We start from the raw sequence: 22374 nt of genomic DNA, 5'->3' as shown, positions 1-22374 counted from the left end.
ACTTTAAGCAAAGAACCAAGAGCCCACCCCTACCCCCAAGCAATCTGTATAGAGTAATAACCTTGTTTGTTTGTACCTGTAAAATGACTTCAATTTAATGTTTTGGTTTTGTTTGTTTTAAAGTAATCCCACACACTGTCTGGTATTAAACTGATCTCTGAGGCAAGGGGTGTTGAAGACAATGCACAGGTTAGAGATTACAACTTCGCTTACAATTGCTGAAGCAGCACAATGAGCCACACAGTTCAGGTCTCCAGTCACTCCAGAGGAAAGTTCATTGGAGCTTTCGATTACATAACTTATCATACGGACTGGGGGGGGGGGGGGGGGGGGGGGTGATGCTTGATGGGCAAGTTAAAAATCAAAATTCTGCCAAGGGAAGCATGGGATGCTCCTCTGTCAGCCACATTTCTCAGTCACTCGGTGTAAGTTTTTAACATCTTAACATTTGTATTCTGTAGCAGCATGTAAAAATCACTACCATGTTAAACATATTCTAAGCATTCCTACATAACAAAGTCTGAACTCCTACATAACAAGGTACAAAACATTAACCTCACCAGTATTCTTCCAGAGCCCGAGGCTACATGTTATCATCAAATTCAGGAAAGTGATCCACAATCTAGTACAGATAACTCTCATTGTCTCAGAGTTTATCTCTACAAACCCGTGCCTGTGATTTTCCTGTTTGACCTCTAAAACTAACGCAGCAGTAAAAGTCTGTTCGACAGAGTACCAAGAGCTAGCTATCACGTGAGTGCTAAAAGTTAAAAAGTGTTCTAATAGAACCTATTTTCAAGTCACGGCCGAAGAGCCCAGACCTTCTAAAACTCGACGCGCTTTAGGCCACGTTATTTCCGTAATCTGGTGTCCTTTGAGATAATCAGCCAGCACAGGTGCAGCACCTGACAACCCGGTCCCTGAGGCCATCGCTACAGCAACGCGTCCTCTTAGCTAGACAGGCCTGGGCCCCAGCAGGCGAAGCTTGGGGAACTGGGATCCTCCGGGACCCGCCTGGCAGCGCCGGTGAGGACGGCTTCTCGACGCCAGGACCTCATCCTGCCAGTGCTCACTCAGCGAAACTCTAAATGCCTCCGCAGATACAATGCCAGCCCCGCAGCGATGGCCCGGAGCCGCTGCAGCTTTTCGCCCCGTCTGCCCACAGGCCCAACCGCGGTGGGAAGCGCGCCACCCCTAGGCTCCTGCCAGTCAAAGGACCCCGCCCCTGCCCACGCGCGCGCCACACCGTATAAGGCCCGGAGCAGGCGGCCCGGCCCCGCCCCCAGGCTCTGGCCCCGCCCCAGACCCGCCCCCTGGCTTCGGTCCCGCCTCCTCCTGCTTCGGGGGTGTCGGGGGGAGAGCGGCTGTGCTCCCGTAGCGCACTTCTCTCCCCGCCCTCTCCCTCCGGAGAACCTTTCTACAAAGGCCTCCGGCGCGCCCGTGAAGCCCGACAGTCACACAAGAGTAACCGTAACGGAAGGGCTCCGGCTGCGGTGCTGGCGAGCTCCGCCCTCCCGGGCGCGCCCTCCGTCCATCCCTCCCCCCCCCACCCTCACCCCGCCCCCCGTCTCCACCCCCGCCTCCCCGCGAGCCCGCGCTGGGAAGCGAGCCCGCGCTGACGCTTCCCAGCGGCGCGCTCGTCCCGCCCCCGGCTCCGCCCCTCGCTCCCGGGCGTGCCCGCCCGCGCGTGGGGCCCGCCGCATCCGCCCCTCCGCACACCGCCGCTTCTCGAGTGTGAGGAGTCCGGGCTCCACGCTCCCCCCTCCCGCGCGCGCGCCGCTCGCCCGGGACCAGCAGGCGCAGCTCTAGCGTCCCGGGCGGGAGTGCGCGTGCGCGCGGCCGCGTTCTCCCCCCCCCCCCCCGACTTTCTCCCTCCCTCCTTTCCCCCTCCCCTCCCTCCGCGCCTCTATAACTTGGCGGGCAAGGAGGCGGCGCCCGCGGAGTCGGAGGGCGGGGAGCTCGGAGGAGGGCGCCGGGAGTTGTGGAGACCGTCGACCGGGAAGTCGCGGCGCTCGGCCGGCGCAGCCCGCTCGCGGGCTCCCTCGCTGCCGCCCTCCGTCTGCGCCGCGGGCCTCGGCGCCGGTGGGGCGGCTCGGGGTGCGCTCGCCCGCCCCGGTCCCGGCCGCTGCCGCGCGCGGGCGGGATGTGGCGCCTGGTGCCCCTGAAGCTGGGCCGCCTGTCCCGTGCCCTGAAGCTGGCGGCTCTCGGCAGCCTGTTGGTGCTGATGCTGCTGCACTCGCCGTCGCTGCTCGCCTCCTGGCAGCGCAACGAGCTCGCCGACCGGCGCTTCCTGCAGCTCAATAAGTGCCCGGCGTGCTTTGGCACGAGCTGGTGCCGCCGCTTCCTCAACGGCCAGGTGGGCTTCGAGGCGTGGGGCCGCCTGCGCCTGCTGGACTTCCTCAACGTGAAGAACGTGTACTTCGCGCAGTACGGCGAGCCCCGCGAGGGCGGCCGCCGGCGCGTGGTGCTCAAGCGCCTGGGGTCGCAGCGCGAGCTGGCGCAGCTCGACCAGAGCATCTGCAAGCGGGCCACCGGCCGGCCGCGCTGCGACCTGCTCCAGGCCATGCCCCGCACCGAGTTCGCGCGCCTCAACGGCGACGTGCGGCTGCTCACGCCCGAGGCGGTGGAGGGCTGGTCGGACCTGGTGCACTGCCCCTCGCAGCGCCTGCTCGATCGCCTGGTGCGCCGCTACGCCGAGACCAAGGACTCGGGCAGCTTCCTGCTGCGCAACCTCAAGGACTCGGAGCGCATGCAGCTGCTGCTCACCCTGGCCTTCAACCCCGAGCCGCTGGTGCTACAGGTAGGTAGGCGCGGGCCCGGGGCCGTCACCGCTACCTGGGCGCGGGGCTCTTCAACGCCAGAGGGAGTGCGTCCCCAACTCTCCCCCAAATGCCTGCCCGCGAGTTTCCTTCCGCCCTCCTGTCGGTCCCCGTCTGGATGCCAGGTCCAGTGCTGTCGCGAGCCCTTGTCCCCTTCGCAGCCTCTCCCGAGTGCTTGGACATTGCGGTCACCCTTCCGTTGCTGTCCCTTCTGGCTAGCCGAACTTTCCTGAGCCTGCCTCTGTTTTAGTTTTCCAGCTCATCTCCCCGATAGTCACTCGGCTAGTTCTGGGACCAGGTGGGGACGGTGAGATCACAGAGCGGGAGGGTGGTAAGCGAAGGGGGCTAGTCCGTGACTCGTGCTTTGCGTGGAATTAGGAGCTGAGAGATGGGGAAAAGTTAGTGTTGGATATGGGCTGGGAAGGCTGAAGGCCAAAATGGGCATTTGCATCCTGATCTGGTGATCTGCCCTAGTCATTTGGCAATCCGGTTAAGGAAGGAATTAAAGTGTTTAGGTTAGAGCTAGGAGCGAGGAGGAGAGGAGGTTCTGGCCTCCAGCCCAACGGACGTTCTTTGCTCTCCTCTGACTTTATTTTGAAAATAAATGTGCCTTTCAGGATAGAATGGGATCCCTTTGCTGGTGGTAGCAGGAAGAAAAAACATAAGAGAAAAACCGGGTGTATCTTTGGAGTAATTTGTGTGTCTACACACCCCACCCCCCGCCGGCTAAAGTGCTGTGCCCTTGGGCTGTGACCGCAGAGGAGGGGTGTGAGCCCTCTTGACTGCAGGAAAAGTTACCAGTTCTGTACGGCAAGTACTAGAGAAAGTGATTTTAAATTAACCACAAGTAATTGATTGTATAGTTCACACCCTTTCTCCGCTAAGAATGTCACTAATGGCTGGAGGGGTTTGGACCTTGTTATTGTTGTTGATTGAACTATGAATAAGAATGTACTGTATTTACGGCTTTTTTTTTTTTTTTTTTTTTTTTTAAGTTTTCTACATCCATCTTAGTCGAGAGAAATCAGCCTTGATTAGTTCAGCCACGTAGTCTTAACACGAATATTTGGTAAGATGAAGTTCTAATGTGAGTCTTAGAAAAAATTTAAGGTGCCGTTAGGATATATGTGATGGGTTACTTTTAAAGTTCAGATTGTGTAATTAATACTGTTTTATCTCTGATCGATAGTGAACAGTGTGTAAACTCGGTTAAATTTACCTTGGAGAATTATTTTATTCATTAGTTTCCAGACTAGTGAGTCTCTAAAGGTTGAGTCCCTAAGTGTAAGTTTGATTCCCCCCCCCCCCCAGCTATATTTGTATCAGTAAGATTGGTCCCTGGACAAAGCTTAGCACTGAGGTCGATAGTCAAATTCTCTGGGGTACCCAAATTTAGCACTGAACTTAAGGTATTTACAGTTCCTGCATTTAAAATACTGAATGCCTATTGAACAATTTTTATCACGTTGACTCTGAGGAGAGATACATTAGGAACAACTAATATTAAGATTAATATCTCAGAAACATTGTTTGCCTCTTTATAAACATAGGAGTCTGAACTTGGGAAACTTTGTAATCTCCACACAGCAAAACTGCCTCTTACAGAAAGCTTTTGTGTCCTGACAGTCTTGGCGTTTTCAGCTTGTTTTGCAGCTGAGATAGTCCAGTGTGCTTGTGTCTTGTGTCCTAACTCTTCTCCACACTGATTATTTTCATCTTTGTTGATGACGTGGCATTTTTCTCACTTTATTTGAAACCTAATGACACAATTACTCTGGGTGAATGATTAGGTTACCAAGAGTACAGGGTAAATGTAGTATGTGAGAAAATGTGTACAAGATTGTGACATCTTTAATTTAGACAGCCCAGCTCCCAGGGATAGTACTAATACTCCATTATGTCACCTACTTGGAAAAGACACATTTTAGAGTTCTTAACAGTGTGATAGTGGCTTTTCTTTTCTTTTTTCTTCCCCTGAGTAGATGGGGTTTGACCTAAGATCCTGGAGTAGCTGCTTCCCTTACAGAAACACTTGATCTTGGGTAGAGAGCTTGAAAGTATGAATGGTGTGATTGAGAATTGTTGATGGCATAAACTAATAAGTTGGGAAGTACATTTGTACTCAAGAATACTTTTTATATAGTAAATCAGATGATGATTTGCATTACTTTTTAGCTGTGCAGACGGTGCATTTAGTGCGTACAGTTTCTATAAAGCCAGCTAGCTGTCTTGAGAGTTAAGATATTGGTGCTGATAGGAAAGTCACTCACAGGTACTGACTGCTTTACTGATGTATACTTTTGCTTCATATAGTTTTAAAAAGTGTTTTTAAGGAGCTGGGCTTTACAGCTTAAAGACAACTCACCTTTCAGTTTTTTTCCAGGAGAGGGAGCCACTTAACGAATTTTTGGAATGCTTGATGACAAACTAGATTTTGCTTATTGTCCAAATTACTTCTATTGTCCAAAATTTTAGGGGGGGGGGTACCTTTTGAGCTTATGCTATCAAACTGTTCTTCACAAAAGTAACAATAAAAATCTTTGGTTTACAGTACTAGTGGAAAAAATGAGAATACAGATTCATTTAACTCATTAGCTCTTCAGATTTTAAGAAACAGTGGGAAATGAAGTGCACGGTGTTGTCTGTAAGATACACACCTCTGTTAACTGTAGGTTGTGCTGTCCCTGTCCCACTGTTCCTGTTGCCTACTGGTCTCACCGGTTAGTCTGGCTTCTAGGAAAGCTGTTCTGCAACAGACTAGACAGTCCCAGGATCTCAGTCATGTCAGAAACTGTTCCTTTTATGTTTTCACCCATCAAGAGGTATGTTCTCATGCCTAGCAGGCCCTCGTCCTGTGGAGGGGCAGGGAAGTATTGGGAGGCCATTTTGTTGGGGTTTTTATGTGTAATAACCATCTTGGATCATTAGAAATGGAAGAAAAACATTGGAAGGTGTTCTGCTGGTAACTTTTCTGTTGGTATTTGTGCTTGCTGTCTGTTCTTGAACAGGGGGGAGGTCTGGGTGGGGAGAGTCTGGAGATGCTTAATTTCTGCCACTGTCTGTGACCCACCTAGGAGTCCTAGCAAGTGAAGAAAGCCCTTGGTTGTTTCAGGGGGAAGAGCCAAGAATTTGTTTAATTATATTATATTGGTAGAACTTTATTTGCCTTAAATTTTCTGAATCATAGTTTTAATAGGACTTAATTTTTATAGTATGCAATTATTATTGTTCAAGCTGTGGCTTTTAAGCTTTCCTTTTACTTGTAAAAGGCAAAATATATACAGAGCATTCGTGTAGGGCTTGATGCATGGTAAACAGTGAATAAATGCTAGCGTAAGGACAGAGGGTAACTGTAATCACCTAGTGCGTTTGGTCAGCTGCCAGGAACATAGTTGGAGTGTGGATCTGACAGACTGTGAACCAAACCTCAGCTATACTGATCTCATCCGTTTTGACATAGCCAATGGAATTTGGTAGAGAACATTCAGTGGTGTTTTGCCCTTCGCAGCAGTCTGTGTTCAGGAGGATGTACTTCCAGGTACCTTGTTTTGAAGTAGACAGAGGATTAGGATCATTTAGATGAAAGTTAGGATAACTTGAGAAGCATTAATTTTTTTTATATGGAAACTTTCATTTCTCTTAAATGGGTCTGTTGAGTTCCTTTGATTCTGCTGTGTTAGGGGAACTCTCAAATTCCTCATTTGAGAAATTCATTTTTCTTTGTTGCTGTTGTCCGTTTTCTAAGTTTAACTAATGGATTTAACTAATCTCTTCTAAAAGAGGATTGGGAGACTGGGATACTAGGTCTCTGCTAGGGTGTGAGCTTGAGGCCAGAGCGAATAATCTTTGGAGCTTTTCTTCCTATCTCTAAATTTTACACACTTGTAATCAGATTTCAAAACCAAAGCAAAAATCCTCTTAAGGAGCAGAAAACTATGGAGCCTTGCATCTTGTTCAGCAGTTTCTAGAATGGATGTTTTCTACTTTGGAGATTTCAAGCAGTAGTCTGTGGAGCCCCCTTCAGTTTCTCCCTCTGGCAGCTGATTTTAATAACTGGAGTCCTGCATTTAGGCTTCAAAACCCATTAGAGGTTGATGCTGTGGTTTTTGGGGTTTTTTGTTTTGTTTTGTTTTGTTTTTGGTGCTCAGCTCAGTCTTCCTGCCTCAGTCCGCAGTGTGAGGCTTGCAGCTATGCATCACAGGCCCTGCAGAGCAGAGGGAGCACTTTTTATCAAAGTTCCTAAGCTTTTGAATCTCACCTGAGTGCCTATAATTGAGGCTTCATCAATGTGTTTAACACTTGACCAAACTTCATGAAACTACAACTTCACACACACACACACACACACACACACACACACAATTTGATATACTTCAGGTCCAAAACTGAGGGAAGAATTTATTTAAATTAGGAAAGCCAGTGAAACAGACATCCTTAAGGAAACATCACTTCATATTATTTCTACTGCATGGGCTTAGTCTGCGATCCTTACATTTGTTGCTGGGTATAGAGATCTTTCTCTCATTGTTGCTGCCTACTCTGCTTGCTGTGGGTTGGTATTTCAGGTCTTGGGGTGACTGGTTAGTTTTCCAGGTGGTTGTCAGCCTGGTTTTTGTTCAGCTTTTCTGCCTTGTGGCTGCTCTGACCTATGTTACTGTCATTGATTGCTTCTAAATTTTCACAAAGTGCCAACTGTACCTTCATTCCTGTGCCTTCCATTCATTACCTGAATAGTAAACTAGTAATGGCCTGGAGAATGTAGAGACTTGGATTTCTTAGACACTCAGTGAATTTTGAATGGTTATGAAATAGCTTAAAGACCGAAAATGATGAGTCTAAGGTGGGGTGGATAGTTGGCCATCCTAGTTATAAACCCTGCAAAGTTTTATTTTTGACCATAAACTCTTGATCTTCCTGTCCCACCTCCCAAGTCCTGAGATTACAGGCATGCGTCACCAAGCCTAGCCTTTGGAAAGTTTTAGGAGTTATATATTGAAATCATTTATCCAATTTATAGGTTGCAAAGAGGAGTTATTTATGCAGTATTACAGAGCTTGTTAGAATTGCAGTCAAAATAATTGAATTTTGCTTATTCATTTGGCAAATTGTCTTGTAAGGCATTTGCGTTAAAAAGTTAGAGAGACTGCCCTGGGCCACAAGAAGAGCTAGCTTAGGACACACACACACACACACACACACACACACACACACACACACACACACATTTACTAGTTACAATCATTACATCATTATAAGCCTAGAAGTGGAAGTATATACACATCATATGTCTCATTTAGGGAGGTATACCTGGGTCCATCATAAAAGTAATATATGCCTTTTTTTTAGGGGGGATTGAATACTGAAGGGTGTGGGATTTTGCCAGTACAGAGGTAGATAGTGGGTGGTAGGAAGGTGGGGTCTATGCTGAAATTGTGCCCATTTATATTTTGTAGTAACATGAAGTTATTTGATGACACAGGGCAAACCACTCAAATGCTTCAGGCCCTGAAATTTAATTAATAAAATGAGGATGTTAGTACTTACCAGACAGGATTGTTTTAAAGATGAAAGGAGATGGAACATTAAGTTAATATGTGTAAAATATCTTTAATTTATAAACATAAGTCTTTAGAATATATTATTTGCAAGTTTTTTTTAGTTTTCAGACAGCTAAAATAGTTAGAAGATTATCTTTAGTACATTATGTTGATATATGTGTCAGATTATATGGTTTTTGCCTTGACAGATACTCATATACCACCTCTCTTCCATATATTTGTATGTGTATACTTCTACATAGCTATTACTTCAGGCTCCAGTTTACTGGGAACAGTCATTTAAAAGGCAGGGGTGTGGGGTGGGGAGGGGAGGCGGTGTGTTAGACATTTCTTCCATATGAGGTAAGTGGAGTAGAATAACTATCATAAATACAAAATAAATCTTTTATTTTTCTTGGTAAATCATTAATTATAATTTTGTTCAGTACACTGACATTGATGAATGGTATAAAAGAGAACTTACATCCGAGTTCCTATGGCATTGCTGAGTACTGCCAGCAACTGTTCCATACACCCTTGGCTTACAGCAGGGATGACAGATCAGGATGCTGTTTGTACAGCTTCTGCTTTCTGGATCATTATGTTTGGGAAGTACACAAGAACAAAGTCATTTTAAATTTTACATATGAAGAAGAGGACAAGGAAGATCTCTGGTGATAAGAAATCAGGGCCTCAAAGTAGGATCTTGTGTGGGAGTGGGGTACCCATTCATATGAGCTCATTATTTATTTTCAAAGCAGCGGAGAATGAGAAATAGTTTTAGAGAATGCATTTAAGGAAGAAGAGAGGGACAGTAACTTCTAAGATTTGCTGTTGGGTTAAGATGGGAAGGAAGGGAAGTGAGTAATCTCTGCGTCCATTAGATTTCATTGTAAGAAAGCACAGAGAAGAAATGGGTGGGGGAATTTGTTTCATCTTAAATTTAAGACAACCAGAATCCTAATCATCTCCATAAACTAGCACCAGACATTTATTTAATGGTGGGAGGAGACACTACTGTTAACAGATGTTTTACTGTCCTTAAGAAGGCCTGTGCTTTGGAACCAAGGAAGTCAGTACTGTTTTAATGAAAATAAGATCACATTCGTAGGTTATTGGATGGTAAGGAAACTTGTTGTTCTTATTTCTTCTATTGCTTTTTTTTTTTTTTAAACTGGGAGCAAATGTTTTCATGTAGCATTTGTACTTACACATTCAAGTTAGAAATGTGGGTAACAGTTGCTGTTTGTGCAGTATCTAAGAAAGGATCTGTTGAGATTAGTTGCATAAATCTTTGCCAAGTGAATTTTAGGGGTAGATTTCTTTTTACAAGACGACTTATTTCTATTTAATATAGGAAGATATTAAGATGGGTTTTTGTTGTTAATGTATTTGACATTGGTTCCCAGTTTTGCATACAGCCATTTGACATGCTGTTCAGTGAATAAAACCACCTTGCTATTTTCAAAGCATTGGTTAGTGTTGGGATTTGAGGTGGGTGGAAAATGGCATTCAGAAAATGATTTCATGATAAATGAGATATATCTTGAGACTTAAATATCTTGAGTTTGTTAGGTGTCTGCTGTATTTGTGGTAGATTTTTGGCCACTCTTTCCCAAGATAAATTAAGAAGCTAAGATCTTAGAGAAAGTCTAGCAAAAATTAGGTAACTGTTGAATCATCTAGTAACTTTATTGTACCCCTCTAGACAGTTCACAAAACTGTGAACATTGGTCTGCCACCAGCCCGGCCCAGCTGACTAATCTGTATGAACAGCTGTTACAGCATGCATTGCCACACTGGGATTTCATTCAGATTTGTGTTTTTTAAATAATTTTAAGATTGAAATTAAACTTTTACACATTTCTGTGCTTTTACACATTTGCTTTCTTAAGTTTGAATCTTGTTTATTTTTTTGTGTGTAGAAATGCTTGTTATACAAAAACTGATGGACCTTTAGATTGTATATTTTAATGGTTAGTAGGCTTTTGGAAGTTAGTTTATATTAGGAATTCCCTCTTTAAAAAAAATTAATCCTAAATGGTAGCACCATTTCCTGTGTGTTTATTTGATGTTTCTTGTGAACTGCACTTATCTTCCAATAGAATACTATGAGTTCCTGAGTAATTATACAGATTGTGTTCTTCTATGAAAAGATTTGGGGCAGTTAAAATTTATTATATGAAACTAATTTTGGTTACATAGGAGAAAAAGACAGTAGAACACAAGTCTTTGTAAGTTGACCTTATTTTAATCTGTGGTTTGTTTGTTTTTTTCTTTTTTCTTTCTTTTTTTTTTTTTTTTTCAAGACAGGGTTTCTCTGTGTAGTTTTGGTGCCTGTCCTGGATCTCACTCTGTAGACCAGGCTTGCCTCAAACTCACAGAGATCTTCTTGGCTCTGCCTACCAAGTGCTGGGAGCGCCGCCTGGTTTATTTTAATCTGTTAGTCTCTGGTCATTTATAGTAAAATAGTAAGTCATTTGAGAGCTCTGTTTTCTTCCTCTGTAAAACTGGAATGATATTTGTTCTATTGTCTTCAGTCAAGCAGTCCAAGTTTAGCAAACTTTCTAAAGAACTGCTTCCCCAAATCCACATATTCATCATGAAATGTGCATATTTTCCTGACTTGTTCTAAGACATCCATGAATGACACCTTCTAATCATGGCCATGAACTACTCAATCCAATCCCTTCCTTCTAAAAGCTTTTAGTTCATAATGGGCTATGCGAGTTTGTTAGCAAATTTTCTAAAATACATGGTATTTTGAGTATGTATAACACAGCCATAAATACTAATAATACAAGACTTTAAAAATTGGTGACATGTACAAAACAAATTCCAAATGCTTCATTAACCTGTTACTACCAAAGTACAAAACAAAGTCATTGTATTTTAATGTTCAATAGAAAGAAATTGGGATTCAAATATGTTGAGTTAGTTATATGAGTTATAAACCTAAAGTCCAAGGGTATTAAAAAAAAAAAGCCAGGCTAGCTATGGTTCTTTTTGCAATCGCCAAGATAGATTCAAGGCATATTGCTACCTGTTTTCAATCCAGTATTCCACTGTTTAAGAATTTTTTGATTTTATAAAGGTAACTTCATATGCTATTAACACATAATGGCATTCTACAAGCACATATTATGATACAAAATAACAAGATTATTTCTATTACATGATCTCTATTTAGGCCAAGCCCAAGTGTGCTATTAGACTGACTATAGGTGTGGTAAGTACATCCCAGGCTTATGTTAACATGTATGAAACTGTTCTTAGTGAAAAGAATTGCCCCTGAAGCTGTAGCAAATGATTGTAGCTTGACTGTTGGAGTCTGGAGTGGGAGGAAGAAGGATTATGTTCAGGTATTGAGAAGTAGAGGTTAAGGTGGACAGTTGAGTCTACCTTTATCGTTTCAAACCCATTATTATATGCCGTATAGTAGTTTTGTACTAGTGTAGAAATTTTGTTGAACACTGTATGTTACAGAAGTGTAATACCTCTGAATTTTCTTGTCTTTTCCCATAATCTTGACATGTAAGTTGTATATGAGCTCCGTGGGTTTTGTTGTTGGGTTTTTGTTTTTTGTACAGTGGAAGATGACCGTAGTAAATTTTTGGTTTTTAGACAGTGTCAGTGCGTCCATTGTTGTTATTGACATCACTTGAATTTTGTGGTAGTCAAATAGCTTATGGTTTTATTGACCAGGAATAAACAAGATGCCTAAACGTGATAATTTGTATTTCATTTCAAGATCAAAATATTTCATTTTTCAAGTTAATAGAAGGCTTTTATAATATTTAGATCTTAGCAGTTAACTGTGCTTAGATGCTTAGATTAGTTCTTTCAGTTAAGCTCTGTCTCTGTGGATCTCAGTCTTTTCCAGGGCCTTATATAATGTACAAGTATTCTATTACTGTATTACATGCTACATAAAAGTAATTTCTGTGTTTACATTAATGTTATATAGTTGTCTTTGGGCTGCCACTAACTTAATTTTTAAAACACACTAAAGGAAAAGCAAACATGCAGATTTACAGCTGTTTTGTACCTTTTTGTGGTCTTTATTTTTATAACATCGGTGCTCTATGTTTTATACACGCATTAATACCTTATCAACATTTAGAAACAGTTGAGAGCCCCTCCTAGATCTGTGGTTGATACTGCTCTAAGTCTGAAGATCCTCTCCTTTACTCGAGAAGCATTTGCATGTCTTTTCAGTTGTAAATAATTCAATAAAATAATTGCATATTTCAGATTAAATGAAATACTCTCCTTCTAGACAATTTGAATGTCTGGTTTTCAAATTTTTGGGTTAAGTCAGGAAATCTAGGCCTCCATAGTAAACTTCTTAATCTAGGTTACTGTGCTGTATACCAATAGGAGTTTGCTAATCAGAAAAAAAAAATTTTAATATTACTTTATATTTAACAAATCCAAGTTCTAAAAGTTAAAAATGTCTCTCAAATTCTGCTTGGCTATGGTATTTTGCTTGTAAGCCAGAATTGTTTTAAATAGAATTATACAAATATTTTGCCTTCCAACCCTGAGCCTTTTTTTGTATGTGCTACGGTGTGTTTAATAAAAATTAGTTCTCATTAATGAAGAGTATTTTGATTATATGATGAAAAATACTGTCTTATGAGCAAATGGTGTGACTTCACTGATTAAAGTTCTTCCAAAAGATTAGGTAGCAAACTACATGAAAGAATTGTGGTGTTCTTCTTAAAATAAGGCATAAGATTTCAGTTAAAGATTGTCTGAAATCACTATGCTAATACAAAAGTCGTTCAGTGTGACATTTGTTCATATATTTTACCCTCCTCAATGAGGGGCGCGGGTAATGAAGTGTACATTTGACTGTTGTTTGCCAGTTGGAAAGGCTCCAAAAACAAGGAGGCATTTGTACATGTGCAGATGTTGGCTGGGATCCCTTTTCTCTTGTTGTCAAGACCATTTTATTTTCACAAAGATATGCTTGTGTCTGTTCTACAATATGGCGTGTGAATAATACAGTGTATGGAGGTAGTTTTGTTTTACTTTTTACATGACAAAATAATGCAATTCCACATTCTTACATAATTTTCAGTGTTCCATTTTCATGTCAAGATCTTTATGCATTCACACTTCTGAGAAATAGCTAAGTCTGTTGTAGTCTTTTGTCTAACAAAAATGTCAAAGTTATAAGGTATTTTAAATTGTGAGCAAAGTTGAAATAGTGTGTGGTTTGTGAACAGTTTTTACACTGTACATTTCACATGAGCAATCTGTCACTTTTTTTCCTCAGTGCCCCAAATAACAAAAAACAAAAAAATATTGTTAAAGATTAAAAACATGTTTACTTCTAATTTCTAAGGGCTAAGTAGTTGCTGGCTGTCCCCAAAGTGAATCTATTAATTTACTATATTTAAGATCCACTGTATCTTTCCATGTGATTAGTGTTTTGTCGTAAAATACTTTTAAAAGGAAAAGTTGTATATGCCAAGTATGATTGCTATCTATGTATAGACCTAAAAGGGACATAAGTGAGAACTGGGAATTACAGGCGAGGTTTCATTCTAAGGATGCTTCTTGTTCTAGCATAAGGATTTTGAAGTTCAGATAGTCTGTTTGGACAATTAAAGATCTAGGCAAAATTATCATTGCTTTTTTTTTTTTTTTTTTTTTTTTTTTAACAAGGAGGGCCACATCTCTGGCTCTTTAAATAAACATACATTATTCAGGTTTCAGTAATAGAAGTGGGCTGCTGCGTTGTTTGTCGGGGATGCTGTAAGGTTGTACTTACTGTCTCCTGGCTCACCTTCACTCTCCTTTAGTGCTGGTGTGAGTATAATCTCATAAATTTTTTTCCAGCTAAGAAGTACAAGGATGACACAAAACCTGGCCTAGTAGTAATTCTACATCTGAAACTTATAAAAACTCTTAGCATGTTTTGTTTTGTTTTTTTCTCCCTCCAATAGTCATTTCTGTAGTGGCACATTTTAGCAGTAGGAAGTATCTTCAATGGGACTGGGAGTGTTGCTCAGTGGTGGAGTGTTTGTCTGGCATGCACAGGGCCCTGAGCTAGATTCCCACCAAGAATGAGATCATGGACAGATCTAGTTGATAATTAAGTTAAAAATGACTTATTTATGGTTATAAAGGCATTACTTTTGATTTGGAACTAGAATCTTCCCAGTAGTTAAAAAGCCCATTAGAAAATCTCACGAATGTGAAAAAGTAATTTTGAGGCTAGGGCAAGGGGGGGAAAGGAAACAAGATTAATAGAAGACCATAGGATGGAGGTTGTGTTAACCAAGATCACTTTATTCTTTCCTATTTTGGCTATTGTTAAAAGTCCAAGAATCCTTCCCAACATTCTCTCAACTGCTTATGAATTGGTTAAGCCTCTAAGACTGTACAAAAACTTTAGTAACTAACACCATACGATTTGTTCAGTGTCTGGTCTTCTAAAATAAAAGCCTGTGGCTAAACAGAGCCTCTATAGTTCACCCTTATTGCCCACACAGCACAGTGCCTAATCAGGTAAATAATTACTGGTTAGTGTATTTTCAAGATGTCCATTCAAAAGAAACTGTTGATTGCTTTCATGTGTAGGATAAAAAGATGCAGAAAAGTATAAATATTTTTAGAGTTGGTAATAAAGACACTGTTTCTTGCCTTATATTCCAAGATTTTGAAAAGTAATACTTGTCACAGATTTCAAATAAAAAATTTTCCATACTTTTTTTGGGTCCATAGTAATGGTATGAGTTAGGACGGAAAATGAAGTTTATACTGATAAACTATACCGAGTAGGAATCTACTGAGAGCATCTGGGGAGAGTTAGGACGGAAAACGAAGTTTATACTGATAAACTATACCGAGTAGGAATCTACTGAGAGCATCTGGGGAGAGGCTAATGTAACTTCATCAGACTGTCTTATAATATTAAGATAATTCTCTTGTAGAGTTTTCCATCTGATGAAGGATGGCCATTTGCAAAATATCTTGGAGCTTGTGGAAGAATGGTTGCTGTAAATTATGTTGGAGAAGAACTGTGGAGTTACTTTAATGCACCATGGGAGAAAAGAGTTGACCTTGCTTGGCAGTTAATGGAAATAGCAGAACAGCTTACAAACAATGACTTTGAATTTGCACTCTACCTCCTGGACGTCAGCTTTGACAATTTTGCAGTTGGTCCTCGAGATGGGAAGGTAATCATTGTGGATGCTGAAAATGTTTTAGTTGCTGACAAAAGACTAATTAGACAAAGTAAGTATTTAATTTTCATATTTGGTTTTTGTACATTTCTGTGTTTAAATGTTATATTTGTAATAAAAACTTAAGTTTCTTCTTAAGATGACAATCTTATGTCTTTTTAAAAATTTTTGTATAACCAGGATCAACAAATATTTGTTATACTTCTAATTAAATTTTCTCCATATTTAGTAAAAATCCCATGTTTAAATGAGTACACACTCCCCTCCCCATCCTCTTGTGGAGTCTGTGGAGGTATGTGTACATGTATGCACATCTTTTGCATAATGTATTCTGTGGTTTAGGACACAGCTTCTTAAACTGGGTCAGACCTCAAAGGGGTTGCATAACCAAATGTAGGGGTTGTGAAAAAAATGTAGCAATAGTCAAAGGATTTTGAGTTGTGCAAGAAGCAAAAAATAATTCAAAATTAAGTACATAATAAATCTGAGACATCTATACCAGAGAGTGCTTGTGTTGTATCATGTAACTTCACTGCAGCTTAGATTCTGAACACTGGGTGTGCTATGCAAAGCACAGGACATACTATCATTCTATACGGTGCCAGTCTTTGCTGCCTAGAATACCTTGTTGCGTACTGGAGACTGTTGTGTCTTATGAATTGCAAACAATTCATATAAAATATAGAAATGTTGGACTACAGAAAACTTGCTGTTTTCCTACAGTTGTTCCTTGGCATATAAATACCAAATTAGTATTTTTTAGATTATATTATGTGAGAATATTTGATATTAAAAATTACTGTTTGAATTGCTGGCTTAAGTTTTCATTAAAAAATCAGTTTGGGTTTGGGATTAGGAGAGATTGCTAGCATTTCTGAAATGACTCAACATAATTCTGCCATTTTCTAGTATGTATTTATACACAGTGGCATTCCCAGTATTGACTATTATTACAAATTCAAAATATCTATCAGCTCTGGAAAATATTGAAATTCTATGTGCTCTGCAATATTAGATACTCAACTGAGAGCTAATTCTTACATTAAAAATAAACACACATTTATCTCATTAGTAGGAAATTTTTCTTTCTTTAATAAATGGTGCAACTAATATATCTAATAATTGCTTTAGAATAATTTATGGTTTTTTTAAATCAGTAAATGTTTGGTTTCTATTCCTGTATGTTCAGAGTTGTATAAACACTTCTTGAGCAAAAGGAGGTTATGTATGGAAAAAGTTGCAAGGCCTTGTTTAATGCAAAAGGTAGTTTATGCTGTTACAGCTCATCAAAGTGTCAGCTTTAGTGGAGGCTTCATTTCTCTGCAGGGCCTTACCGGAATGTTGTGGTTTTTTTCTTCTCTGAGGTTCTCATAGTGATGGTTTTGTCTTATGTTTAACTTGGATGGTGTCTAGCACCACAGATCTGGCCTCAGTCTAATGCTGTGATTTTAATATCTCAGTCCATTTGTTGTGAGCTCTTTGTGTAATTGGTAGGTAATATATAGGAAATGTTTTGAAATTCAAATACCATAGTAATTTCAACATGTGAAGGATAAATAAAACCTATATTCTAGAAGTAATTTGACTAGAAAGAGAAATGTTAGGGAAGTCACGCTCTCACCTGAATCCTAACACTCGAGCAGGTGTCTTAGTTGCATCACAAGTTTGAGGCCAGCTTAGGGTACATACTGAGTTAGAGGCCATCCTGGGCTACTGTGAGACCTTTTCTCAACCAAAAAAACACCCAAGAGTTGTTTGAGAATCTTAACTTTCTTAGCTTACCTCAACTCCTGACATAAGGGATATGAGTAACTTTAGGTTACCTTCAGAATTGCCAAGTTGTGGTACCTGGCCCATGTGGCTGACCTGCATTTTCTATGATCATTACAATCCTGCTTAGCACTTTCTTTTTTAACATCCTGTTCAGATTCTGTACTCACCAAGCTCTTTTCTGATGATCTCTTAGTCATGGATCCTTCCACAGGGAATGAATACCTTACTTGAGGGTCCTGTTCCCCTCTTCCTCTTCGTATATTTGTGACTATTGTAGGATTGTCTGTCATGCTTTCCATTTTTAAAAGTTGTAGCCTGCAGGGCGGTGATGGCGCACACCTTTAATCCCAGCACTCAGGAGGCAGAGGCAGGTGGATCTCTGTAAATTCAAGGCCAGCCTGGTCTATAGAGCGAGATCCAGGAAGAAACCCTGTCTCAAAAAAAAACAAAACAAAACAACAACAAAAAAGAAGTGGTATCCTGCTTTCTCCTGGCTAATGACAACAGCTTTCCCTGGCTTCAGTGGTTCTGATGTCTGTGTGGCTTGGCCCTGCTATGCTTCATTTTAGTATCTGGTCATTATCCTTGATGCCTCAGGAGTAATAGCCTTTTATTTCCCTAGATGAATCTTTTGCTTTTGGGCCTTCCTGAGTGCATTTTCTCTGCATAAGGAGTCTCATCTCAGGTTTGCACACTCTAGTAACTTGCTCTTTAAGCCTTGACTTCACCAAGCATATGCTTGCTTTTGTGTTCTCATATACATGTTAGTCTTCTGAATTTAATTAAACCCAGGGGTTCAAATCTAGTTCCATTCACATAAATGACAGGTGCACCTGAATGTCTTATAGCTAGTTTATATTATAAAATATTTACACCATTATGTTACAATTACCTATCCTGCCATCCAGGTAGAACCTTGAATTTTGCTCTCTAAGTCTTAATTTTTGTCTCAAATATTTCTTTGATTTGGCTTTTCTTCCTGGACTTTCTTTAGTTGTGGTAACTTTTTAAAGTTACATTTCTTTGTGTGTTTGTGGGTGTATATATGTGGGTGTGGGCATACCATGGTGTATGTGTGGAGACAGAAGACAACTTGTGAGAATCTCTTGTCTCCTTCCATCATGTGGGTCATCAGGCTTACCTTTATCTGCTCAGCCATCTCACAGGCCTATTATGATCATCCTTGTCCCTCCTGACTGTAGAAAGTTACCTTTCACTGGGCAGTGGTGGCGCACTCACTTGAGAGGCAGAGGCAGGTGGATCTCTGTGAGTTCGAGGCCAGCCTGGGCTACAGAATGAGTTCCAGGACAGGCTCCAAAGCTACACAGAGAAGCCCTGTCTCAAAAAACCAAAAAAAAAAAAAAAGAAAGAAAGAAAGTTACCTTGTTACCTTTCTGTGCAGCAAATGAACATGCAAGTTACAGCTTGATTATTTTAGCTTCACTTGTATCTGTTTCCTGGTATCTGTCTCACATTCTAGTTACAGTTCTGTTCCCTCAGCCAGGTGGACCAGTGTTCCTATGTTCATCCCCTTGCAGATACTGTACTGTGGGCTACAATGCTGTTTTCTCTCATTTCTTGATTTGTTATCTTTATAGTTCTTATGTAGCCTTCTGATGCTCCAGGCAGAAATCCAGATCTCTCCAGTCTTGTAGCGTTAGGTGATGCTTTATGATCCTTTTTATGTTAGAGAAAACCCTAGATGAACCTGAAAAATAATAGGGGTTTTGTTTGATCCTTCTACCTGAGATGTCAATAAATGGTGTTGTGTAAATTAATATGTAAATTATTTATGAATTTTATGAATTAATATGTTAATTAAATTTGCCAATAGTTTATGTATAAAAGTATTGAATAAATGTATGGTAATGGGATGTTCTGGTTAGAGAACAGTAAGAAGTTGGTTTTCAAATAAACTTTCTGATTTTTCTTTTACAGATAAGCCTGAGAACTGGGACGTATGGTATGAAAGCAAGTTCGATGACTGTGACAAGGAGGCTTGCTTATCATTTTCAAAAGAAATTCTCTGTGCTCGTGTCACTGTGGACCATAATTACTATGCCATTTGTCAGAACCTCTTGTCTAGACATGCCACCTGGCGTGGCACTTCTGGAGGACTCCTTCATGATCCACCAAGTGAAATTGCCAAAGATGGCCGACTGGAGGCCTTGCTGGATGAGTGTGCCAACCCCAAGAAGCGCTATGGCCGATTCCAGGCTGCGAAAGAACTGCGCGGATATCTAGCACAATTAAGTCACAACGCGAGGTAGTAGATGGTGATCTTTTCTTTTCCTTCGCTGAAATAGCACTGGCAAAACTAAACCACCAAAAAACTGCCTAGAAAAAAACAAAATGTGGAAGTATTACATCAGAGGATGATGAACTTGTTCTGATAGATCTTACATTAACATCCATCAAAATAAGACATTACTGTACATCAAAGTTCACATGATGCTTCTGCGAGTCTGTTCTTCACTTTGGAGACGAGATACCATTGACTGCTTTCTCCCTTCCCATACCTGAGTGGATTAATAATATTGTTACACTATTGGAAAGGAGTCTGATAGTTACATGGCTTGTGTATCAAAGGGTACTTGGTACTTAGTTTGCATTTCTACCATGATTTTGTGAATCTCTTGCATTTACTTTGAATGTCAAGTTAGATCGGCCTGTTTTATAGGCCACCTTTTCCTTCTGATGTGTAAAATTATTTTCCTTTTTTTTTTTTTTTTTACACACCCAGGTTACTTAGGTGTTTGCTTAAATTTTAATATAAGTAGTTTTCATTCAGTGCTATGCGGTACATACTTTACTGTTAGAGCAGGACTCCCAGGTTTACTGTTTTTACAGAGATCTTAGTATTTCATTATGTAAATAATTTACCTCCCCTCAACCTTCTGTGCTTCATTGCATGATATCATTTCAGGTTATTTAAGAGTTTAATCCCTCAATGCCAGTAATTATAAGTATACACTGAACATGTCGTTCAACATATGCTACAAAATGTCACTGCGTCCTTTGTGAAAAGGCTTTAAGAAGAATACACTAGCAGTCTACACTTTGATAACATTGAAGAAACAATAAAATTCAATGATTTTAAATGCTAACTAGTCCAAGATAGTAGTGCATATGCCAAAGAAATATTAGACACATTCCATGTTTAGAACTGAAAATAGAATTGGTCAATTCTTAGCCCACTTCAGTATTTTAGCTGTTGCTTTTAAATTAAGATCTACCTGTTCCTTTAATGTTGACAGTTGAGCTACTGCTTTAAGAAAATGTATAACTTAAAGATCTTGTAACATTTTATTCATTGGTAGGTTTCTCAAAATGAACACAGTAATCATTGTTCGAATTTAATTAGGCATCCGAACCTTTTACTTATTGATATATTCATGATTTCTACTGTAAAGCTTGTCTGCCCACTGTGATCTTCTTTACCCAATTGCTAAATATCAGAACATCAAATTTAAATATGTGAGTAGAAAGGTTAACAAATAATGTGTAAAATTTTTGTCTATTTAAAAACTGTTCTATGTAAAAATTGACTCTCAATAGCACAGGCAATATTTTTCTGTTTGAAGTTGTTGCATTGGTTTGCAGTAGAGTTTGGGGTAGTGTGCAGTAGTGGGTTCTGGATTGACTTACTGAAATCAGAAAGTAATTAAAACATGCACAACCAAAGCCAAGCTTGTCCTTTTCATTCATTCAGCAACTATTTATTGATCATCCACTCTGTACTAGGTACATTCGTAGCTGCTATATACCATCTAAACATGACGTGGTCCAATAACTCATCAAATATATTAGCATAAATACTTCTTAAGTTGATTCATTATTTAGGGTGACACTTTTCATGTTACTTGATTATTGAGATGGAAATTCTCTTTCTACCATCTTAAATTAGTTTCTTATCCCAAAGTGAAGGAAGATGGCAATAAAGTTGATCCAAGTTTAAAAATGGGAAGGCCAAGGGTAAGAGATCTCCATTATAAACAGATCACATTGTATTACTTCTTATACATCAGTATATTGCATAGCTCTCAATGAAACACTGAAGATTTTGCTAATCTAACTTTTTAATCTTAACTTCAAAAAGTTTTTGAGAGTAAGAAAAATCATCAACACTCCTTTGCTTCTTCCTTAGAGCTACACTAAAATATACAATTTCAAAACAACACCATTATATTTTCTACATATTCATAACATGGAGGCTAGAACTTACAGGAGTTGTCTGTGGGTCCACAGCTTCCTACTTTTGGTGAGCGATTGTGCTTGTGATTACAGAGCAGGAAGTGAAGAAGCACTCTAGGGAGTGGTAGCTACTTCGGTATGACCACCATTAGAGATTATGTGGAATTTCTTTTCTCTTTGGAGAAGGCTGAGAAGAGAGTAAAAGAATTAGGAATTTTAAATTACAGGGAAAATATATGTATGTGAAAAGCAATAAATATTTTGTTCTCTTTGCTATCAAGATGTTCACATTCAGATATTTATTATACAGCAGCAATTTATATTTTTAATCATTGCCCATTAATAGACGTGGTAAAATATTTTTGAATCAAACATTTGGGGTTTGTATGTGCATTTAAATTGTCTTTTGTACTGTACGTTACTGTTTAATTTGAATATTTTATCAGAACTGTCTCCCTGTGCCTTTATAAAATATAAAGTTGTCTCTGCAACTTTTAATGATCTTAATAAAGAATACTTTAAGAACCATACTTTGCAGACTCTGTCTTCAACTATTTAAATTTTTCTTGAATAAGAAAAAATTATTCCTGTCCTCACACATGCACTTTCTCTACAGTCTTTGGAAACTGTCTTGATTGGGTATAAGCTGAGCTCAAAATGTATATTTTCTTTTTCTGTAATAGTGACCTTTTAAAACCTACTACTAAGAACTGGAGAAAAAGAAGCTTAGGAATTTTCAGATGTCCACAAGAGAATTATATAATATTCATAGCTATTATACTCCTCCTTCCAAAGTTATCAACATTACCAAACTTCTTTCATCTTCATCAAAATCTGCTTCCCCCAGCTCAT

General features: G+C 40.1%; 1 protein-coding gene across 2 annotated transcripts; it reads left to right on the top strand.

Moving 5' to 3' along the window:
- The first annotated feature begins 1924 nt into the window (after positions 1 to 1924).
- Dipk2a (divergent protein kinase domain 2A) lies at positions 1925 to 22050 on the top strand. Of its 2 annotated transcripts, none has more exons than XM_036193811.1 (3): positions 1925 to 2800; positions 15304 to 15607; positions 19267 to 22050. In XM_036193811.1, exons 1-3 carry the CDS (start codon positions 2144 to 2146, stop codon positions 19596 to 19598), a joined length of 1293 nt encoding a protein of 430 aa, XP_036049704.1. In that variant the 5' UTR covers positions 1925 to 2143; the 3' UTR covers positions 19599 to 22050. The 2 variants fall into 2 exon arrangements, with proteins under 2 accessions (XP_036049704.1, XP_036049705.1); XM_036193812.1 differs by lacking the exon at positions 1925 to 2800 and adding an exon at positions 5536 to 5641.
- The last annotated feature ends 324 nt before the right edge of the window (positions 22051 to 22374 follow it).

Source organism: Onychomys torridus, chromosome 7, assembly GCF_903995425.1.
Source record: "Onychomys torridus chromosome 7, mOncTor1.1, whole genome shotgun sequence".
Classification (NCBI taxonomy): Eukaryota; Metazoa; Chordata; class Mammalia; order Rodentia; family Cricetidae; genus Onychomys; species Onychomys torridus.
Note: the sequence above shows the minus strand (reverse complement) of the source record. Positions and strands in the feature narration are given on the sequence as shown.